Source organism: Dermacentor albipictus, chromosome 1, assembly GCF_038994185.2.
Source record: "Dermacentor albipictus isolate Rhodes 1998 colony chromosome 1, USDA_Dalb.pri_finalv2, whole genome shotgun sequence".
NCBI lineage: Eukaryota > Metazoa > Arthropoda > Arachnida > Ixodida > Ixodidae > Dermacentor > Dermacentor albipictus.
In genome coordinates this window covers 384,629,707-384,638,661 of record NC_091821.1, presented here as the reverse complement: position 1 = coordinate 384,638,661, position 8,955 = coordinate 384,629,707, and the positions used below count along the sequence as shown (strand labels likewise).

The window sequence follows — 8,955 nt, the reverse complement described above, 5'->3', positions numbered from 1 at the left end:
GCTGCATCATATGGCGTCATACAGTCAAATGGCGTCTCGTCGCCTCTGCCGGGCTGCCGAACTCAACGCGAAACCCAAGGAAACGTCAGAAAACTTCAAAACTCAAGGCGAAAACAGCTGCTATACGCTCAAGAAGACGCCGATGTCCGTTACTGAAGACCTAGAAACATGCAACCGGGGTAAATCAGTAATGGACGTAGTAATTAAGCCAACACTCGCGCATGTTTTTAGCAAGTACGAACCTTTCCCGTATGAAAGTGCGATGATGTTTCGGTCTTGAGACAGATCACGCCGCTACGTTTCGGCAGGTTTACGCAGAAATGCATTCCTATAGCGTGATTGTATGCCACGACAAGTTTCTTTCATCGGCGGTCGTCGTCGTCCTAGGCGTCGCAGCGGCGTGCGTCTTGTGGCTGGGCGTTCTCTCGGGAGTGACTGTGATATGTTCCTTCATATGTGGCTGTGTCTGGATGCGCCTTCTCAAGCATGGACACTTTGAAGTCCCGGACTTGTTCGTAACAAGGAAGCGAACGGAAAAAAGGGGACCGCGGCGTCGTTTCTGTGACGCAGCTGGCGGTGCGGCAGACGAATACGCTCTTTTTCCATGGAAAGATCTCAAAGTGCCAAAGGAAGTCGACCAGGCGCTACAGTCTTTCCTTAACGGAATTCTGCGTGAATACGTGCACGTTTGGTTTCGGGACGTTAGTGGCGATCAAGCTTTCGTTCACGAACTGCGCCTTGTGCTTCGTCACCTGTTGGCCGCCTTGTGCCGGCGCGCTGCAGACGTCGATCTGGTACGCTTCATCACGGGACCCGTTGCGCAGGCCGCCATATCTCACCTGGACGCGATCCTCAGGTCTCGCGTTGTGCTCTCCGACGCTGCTGACCAGGGTCGCCTGGTATTGAGCAGCATGGGATCACAAGTGCATGTCGCTGTTGGAAGTCGTGAAGCAGAGCATCAGTACTTGCGGCTTTTGTCGGAGAGCCTTGTATTGCGACTACTACCGGCTCGCTATGTCAAGTGCAAAAGCGCTTGCACGCTTCTACGTGAGCTTCTTGGGAACACCGTCCTTCTGAAAGCGATGGATGTGATCGCAGACCCGGACATTGTGAATCACCTTCTCCTCTTTTTTTTAGACAAGGCGCCAATGACTATCCTTCCGCTCGACTGTCAGCGTGTGGAATTCTTGGAGAACTTTGTGAAAGCGCCACCGTCGCCTTCTCACGGCGTCCGTCACTCGCGCGATCTCCAGTCAGTGCTTGGTGATCCTGCGACCGAGTCCTCATTCTTGGAATTCCTTCAAGACCAGGGCGCACGGCACCTTTACGACTTTTACAGTGCGCTTGACAAGTTTCATTTGCGGATATTGAACCCAGAACTAAGCCCTGAGGATCGGCTTCAGTTGCATGACCAAGCAAATGAAATTTACATTGAATACATGGCAGAGGACACTCCCAAAAGAGTGCCCCTTGCTCCAGGGACGGCTGAAAAGGTACATGCTATCCTTGAACGTGGTCCTGATGAAATTATTGAACTACAAAAGTCTCCTTTGCTATATGCAGCATCAGACTGTGTGTACTCACTTCTTGAAGAAGTCTTCTGTCCATTGTTTTTTGAGAGTGATAAATACTTTGAGGTTATATGCAAAGTACGGGCCATTGCGCAAGTGCAGAAAGGCCAAGACCGCATCCCTGGCAAGAGCTGGAGTGTAGCAAAACTTGGTCACAAACTGAAGGATGCTTTCTGGGCCACTGCCGATGATGGCCTGGAAGAAGGTGCACCACAGGAGGCTGTACAATGTGCTGAAGAACCACAGGTGCCAGAAGTGCCATTAATTACAAATGACTCAAGGTTAAAAGACTTGACTGCTTGGAGGGTCTCTATTCCAAGAACAGAGACTAGAGTTGACATGCAGCACAGACACTATGTTGCATTTGTAGTGGAAGTTCAGCGCATTGACGTTGGCAATGGAGATAGTCCAGAAGACTTACACTGGTCAGTTGTACGGAGGCATCACGAGTTCTATGTACTTGAAGCAAAGCTTCTGGAGTTCCATGGAGAGCTTGCAGTCACACCTCTGCCACCACGTAGGTCACCAGCCAGACAGCAGTTGCAGGCATGTCGCATCGTGCTTGAAAAGTATCTCCAAGACCTACTTACTTTGCCGCCTCTGCGAAGCTCCGAGTTGCTGTACAGTTTTCTCCGCCTCGACGTAGAGTTCACAGCCAGCTTTCTGCCTGACATCCGCCTGGGAAAGATGTTTCGTACTGTGCCAATGCGGCTTCTCAAAGAAAAGGGACAACATCTGGAGCCATTTCTACAAACATTCCTTGCGTCCACGCAACAAGCACCACCACGTCCACGTCCAGACTTTCTGGATGTGCCCAGAAGGCATGTGCGGCCACAGCGTGCACCTCTGCTGCAAAAGAACCGGCAGGGCCCGCCACGATCATCATCTCAACTATGTGTCCAGAGTAACACCATGGAGTTTGTGTATGACTATGGTGTTCACCTTGCCGATGTTCTCTTTCACGCTGCACCATGGCTGCTGAGGCTTCTCCATGCTTTGGTTCCTCTCCTGCGGTGCTCAGTCCAGGGAGTCACTGAACGTTATCTGGAAGGCAAGCTAAAACAAGCTCTTGCCCCAGGGCGGCTAACACTCATTATAAACTTACTCAGTGAGGCTGTGCTGCGCGAAGATGAACCACCAAGAACCCAGGCACAAAAATGCGCACGAGCTACAGAGACACGCCTCGGAATGGAGCAGTTCCTTCCAGACATTTTGGTGCGCATGATTGGCCCCAGATATCACGCTCTTGCTGTGGAGACTGTATTTCAGGCGGTTCAGCAGCCCCTTCTCAACAAGCAGATCTCTTATGTGCTACTTGATCTTCTGGTTGAGGAGATGTTTCCTGAAATGAAGGGATGGGCTGCATGAAACAAGAGAGGAGAAGACAACTTTCCTTTAGTTTTTCTAGCCTCATTGTGCTGTCTAGTCGTCTTATCTTCTTTTTATGTGATTCAAGACAAAAAGGATAGCTTATTTTATGTTAGGTTGAGACTATGAACATTGGCAGATACCACTATGGAGTGGGTGATCGCTGGGTGTGATATGTATAAATATGTGTGTTCCATTGTTTTGAAATCATAAAGATGATCTCAGGATCACTACTATCAGATGATAGGTGCCATTTGTGAATATTGCCACTTTTAGATTACTGGTCAGCTATCACAAGCATAATCAGTCTTGCACTGCCTGGAAAGACAAGTCACTGCTTGCCACTGTCTTAGACAGGTTATTGTAATCGTCAAAAAGCTTGTTAGATTGCACAGCCACCCCATGGTGTGTCTTAGTGAGAACCATGCCTTGTTGCACAAGTGCTGATTGTACTGCCTTGAAAGGTAAAATGCATTTAACCTGGAGAATCCTTTTGTTAGTTTCAATAATGCTGGATAATACATGTGGTAGCACGAAGTGTGTACTCCTTAGATTTTAGTTCTTTATTACTAGTGCTTGAGAGTGGTGTGCTGATATAGTGGCACTTACACGATTGTATAACACTTTATCTAGGTAATCAAAACTATAGGTCGGAGTTGGGTAAGGATAACATCAACTGCATTAAGATATTAATTGTCACACTGTGCGAAAGCCAGTAGTGGTTAGGGCACAGTGCAAGAAAAGAGGGAGAAGGCTTAAATACTGAAGTTATGCTATGTTAGCTGCTTATAAATGCTAATTTATTTTTTGTACATTGTTTTGTGTTAATGGCTCTATGTGGCTAAATGTAATAACTCGGTGAATAAAAAATTTCCAGATGCTTTTTAGGTAGTTTTGCTTTTGTGTAGCAAGTGAGAGGACATTTGTTTTATGCAGGGTGAGCCCTAGATTGCTCAATGTTTAAAAAAAAGGAAAGTACAGTAAGCATGTTCTTCTTTATTGTGGACATACTTTGCAGCATTTATGTTTATCCTAACACATATAACATAAATATACATTTTCTGGTGTTGCTAATTGCTAAAGCTGAACCAATATGTGTAGACAGCGCAACATGGCATTTGGCAAAAGGTTTCACATTATGACAATACAAAGGCTGGATAGAAAGTTCTGCTCATCATGAAAAGGAGATGTGTAAGAATTTACTTCTTTGTCAGAGCAACTCTTTTCATCAGTTACTGAGCTTGTTGCAGATGGAGCAATATCGTCTGTAATGGGAGCTCTAAATGTCCAGACTGCCAGCTCCCATCTGTGATGGCTGCATTATGAATCACACACATTTTTGGACCTTTGTCTGAAGACATTTAACATCGAGTGAGATTCCAGGTATATTGAACCCACAAATAACGAATTATTGTGTAGAACGAGCAGCTGTAAAACCCCTTAAAAATTTTTGCTTAATATTGCTATTTTATGTATCGAATTACATATATATAGAACCTTTTTATGATCCCCTTCAGATTTGGTATAACAAGGTTCTACTTTATAATGCAGGAAAGATTGCAGGAGTCGGTTCCATATTGCTGTTTTATATATCGAATTACCTATATATAGAACTTTTTTATGATCCCCTTCAGATTCGATATATCCAGGTTGTACTGTATAATGCGGGAAAGATTGCATGAGTCGGTTTCATTTTATGCAACATCAAATGCCTGTATGACTGATGTATAAAGGGGACAGCAGTCCAACGCTACTGAACTGTGCTCTAGTCATCCATGTAGTGCAACTACAAAGGAAACAGTCATGTTCAGTCCCTAATCGTGCATGAGCATGTTACTTGGCAATGTTGGGTAGATAATGAGTGCATGCCATTGTTGAAGTTGAGTTGCACATGCTGAATATTTCTGCGAAGTGGACACCTGCCATGGTGCCTTAGCGACTATGGTGTTGCGCTGCCAAGCACCAGGTTGTAGGATCAAATCCTGGCTGCAGTGGCTGCATTTCGATAAGGGGGAAATGCAAGAACACCCATATCCCGTGCATTGGGGGCATGTTAAGGAACCCCAGGTGGTCAAAATCAATCTGGAGTCCCCCACTACGGTATGCCTCATAATCAGGTTGTGGGTTTGGCACGTAAAACCCCAGAATTCAGTTTGAAGTGGGTAAAACCAAAATTGGACAGCACAGAAATTGCAACAGTGAGTGCCGATTGCTGATGCTCAACTGAAGTGTCGCCGCATCAAATGAAGTTTACTTCATGGATTGGGCGGTCACGCGTTGCGAGAACCAAGTGGGCATTTTGAATAGCTGATTCTTCACAACAGTGAAGAGACGCCTGAAAAGAGCACATTTCTCCACAGACGGTGCAGTCGTGGCTCTTATAAATGTGGAGCGCAACTCGCAAAAGGTAATTTTTTTTTATATCAATTAACATTCTTAGTCTACTTCAGCAACTTTGTGCCCATCCATTCATCCATCCTTCCATCCATCCATCCATCTATCCAACCTTTTTACTCCACTCTTCTCATTAACCTCAGTTCTCTACTAGCTTGAGCCACTAGGTTTGTGCTGGCTGCTGCCTTGTGAACAGACATGTGTCACTGGTTATGTAACTGAATGGACAACCTACTGCTGGCTGCTGTCTGACTTAGTCGAAAACTTGTGTCACTGGGTATGAGGCACCGTGGGGTATCTGCCCAAACCGCGGTGACCCAAACAAACAAATTACACTCCCAGAATCATAAAATCTCTACCAATAATGAATTTCTCATCTCCAAATTATGTGTGCACTGCCACCTGAATCCTAATCACATTAACATAGGTAATCATAGGCAAAGGATGCATTCTGCCCGATTGTTTTCGATAAGATTACCGTGGGTTCATTGAACGAAGGAGTGAGAGGTGAATGGAAATCTAAAAGAGCTATGCTAAGCAGTAGTATGAAGTTTCATTGCTCTCGAAGAGTGGGACTACATGTGAGAGCAAAAGTTTTTATTCAACTCTCACGTGTCCTAAATACTTGATGTCCGTAAGATTTGCACTTAGTTGATCCTATTATATAACAGTTATAGCAGCTGTGTATCGAAAACAGACATGAGAATGACGAAAAGCACAAAGTGGTGGCGTAAAATGCATTACGCAGCTGTCGTGGACTGTGGTAAGCATTTTCAACTTTTATTCCCTTGAAGTTAGGCATACTTCTTTCTGTCTTTATTTTCACCCAAAGTTTTTTAGGTGATATTTTTTCTGATTCTTTCACTAGTTCTTGGTGGATAACTTTTTGCAGTCAGCTTACTTTCTGTGTGTGTGTATGTGAATATCAGTTTAAAGAACCTGAATATCTAGTTTTAAAGAAATGCTGAAACTTGCTGTATGACTGCAGGTAAAACAATTTAACCCTTTAGTTGCATCTTGCACAAAGAATAACAAAGTTTTCAACATGTAGCCTAGCAGGAGAGTAATGCCATATAGTTATGTGACTATGCAGGAATGAATAGCAAGAGCATTTAATCAATATTTGCACATATGTAGAGTGAGAATTTATTTGTAATGTTATGCAGGTACAGAATTACAATAAAAAATACAGAACAAATGACCAGGTAGATATGACGCTACATTACCCAGTTCTTGCCCACATCATCCACCAGAGGGCAGCAGTGCGAAGACCTTGAGGACCCAAATTCACTGTAACCCAGGCCATGAATTTTGCCTGACCCCTCTGCGTAATGTCCTCCCCTCCGTGCCCTTGCACGGAGGGGAGGACATTACGTCACAATGATATGAAGGGGAGGACATTTTTGTCACAATGATAAAAAAAGCAGACACAAATAAGAAAAAAAAAAGTAAACATTGCTTCCGCAGCAGGATGATGACCAGTATGGGCTAATCTGTGAGCTTGACTTCATCAGGCTCCTCGTATCGTAATGCATGTGATCTTGCATCTGCGCTCTGGGTCACAATCTTAACCCTCTAGTAAATTTGCTTTCACTGTCCTGTACTCTGTAGAAAAACTTGATGTATTCTTGTTTTTTTGGTTTAATCTAAAAACACTTTACCTTATTTATAAATGCCACAACAGTCACAACCTGGTATTTCCTATGGCCAGCGCTTATTGTCAACTTGACTTCAAAGCACAAAGGATGACAAAAAAATTGCACTGCTTGGAAAATGACTTCTGAATTGCACCTGTAAAGAGGTGCTGAAGAGTAACACAATATCAGTTTAGATTCACAGGTTGATTACTGCATAAAAAGAAAACCAGACTTATTAATACTTTTTGCTGTGCTAGTTGGTTCGTACTTATTATGATGTAATAGGATGCAATACGAATTCAAGTAATACCAGGACAGGAGAGAACTTAAACTTCCCATTCTTGTACTTAATGGTGAAATATCAATGGTGGATACCAGAATAGGATCTGCAGATTTATAAATATGTTCTTTTACTTGTGCCATTTTGCCATTGAAAAATTTTAAGAATTTCATAGGATGAGTCGTCATTTCTTTTAGAGTGCAATCTAGTCCTTGGATAGCAACAATCAGCTAGACCTGCATAGACGCTGTTAAAATCCACGGTGTCATTTTAAACAATGCGCAAGGACAAACAGGGGCACACTGAATCCTTGTTTTTCTTGGCTTTGTGACCTCAATTTTTTGCACATTTAGAGTGAATCCACCTAGAATTGCCCAGCTTGGAGTAATTCTACAGGATGTCATGTTGAGCCAGAATGCAAATTTCAAGGCAGCATTGCGAACCACCTTGTTTTACTGCTATAGCAATCATATGGACACTCCAGGCAAATTTTCACCATCACTGTGATGTTCCGTATAAATGCTAAGTGTGATAATAGTCTACCACGCCCTGTGCACCATACGTTGTGGGTGTGAAGGAAAGATTGTGAGGATGAGCCTTGGTGAACTACGTTGGTCTGTTCGTGGCTACTTATGGCTGCCTGCACGGCTGAGCGTATACGTGTCCCAGGCGCTGTATCTTGGAGGCAATTTGTGGTGAGTAAAAAGATTAAATGTGAGCTGAGGTGGCTAGTGGCTTCATGCACACTATGTTCCCATGTGCCCAGTGTCGGAGATTGCTATAATCTAAAGTTTTTGAGACACAATGAAGCGAGGGGCAGCAGGGAGCGTTCATGCCCCACTGCCGGTGCTCGTCATCACGCCTGCGTTGTGACGCTGAATATTTGTGGTCATCGACTGAGATTTGTTCATGTTTGCCTATGCATGGTGGCACCATGTTTGTTAATTTAATAGTAATTCAATGTTTACTGCAAATTATAGGGCCGATAAAACCACAAACCTTGCCACCTGTAGTTGTCTGATACTTCCTTTTGTGGTAAGACTGACCTATCTGATATTCCTGAAATGTTTTCTATACATCTAGCTTATAGTACTGATCAATATTTCTCAAATTTTCCTTAAAAATTCAATAAAGAGAAAAACAAGCTGAGCTGTATCAGTAAATTACACTTCTGCAATACCAAAAAAGTCGGTTTTATCATAAGAAGAGACTTGATAAGCCAAAAGATACACAAATGAGAGATGGGTGCTGATGCTGCCTTGAAGTTGCCGCATAAGCTTGCCGTGACATTCCGCTGTCTGCTTGGTCCTATAGTTCATTTTAAAGTCAAACTTTCTTTGCAAACCCTTCCTGACTGCAGATGCTGCTGCTCTCTCGACGAATAGCTGATGCACAGGGCAGCACTATATACTACCTTTACTACTCTCACAGGTGTCCTGGCTGGTTGCCTTGTAGTGATAAAACAAATGATATCTAAATATCCTCATTGTATCAAATTTAGGTCTTAGAGAGCATGATTCCTTTAAAAAAGTAAACCTTTATGCACCTACTTTCCTGGAGTTTGAGGTTCGGCGCATCTGCTTGTTCAGTCTCTTGCCAAGTAAAGTGCACTTTGTCCAGGATTGGTGCGCTCTAGTTGGTGCACCGACCCTCTATACAGTGTCATAACAAGGGGGCCCCCAATCCAGGAGACAGTATAATCCGC

At 43.8% G+C, this 8,955-nt stretch overlaps 1 protein-coding gene across 1 annotated transcript; it reads left to right on the top strand.

Annotated features, from left to right (window-relative positions):
- Nucleotides 1–28: 28 nt before the first annotated feature.
- Nucleotides 29–3,822, top strand: LOC135902423 (sorting nexin-14-like). Its single transcript, XM_065432469.2, has one exon. It carries the CDS (start codon nt 321–323, stop codon nt 2,937–2,939), a length of 2,619 nt encoding a protein of 872 aa, XP_065288541.1. The 5' UTR covers nt 29–320; the 3' UTR covers nt 2,940–3,822.
- Nucleotides 3,823–8,955: the final 5,133 nt, after the last annotated feature.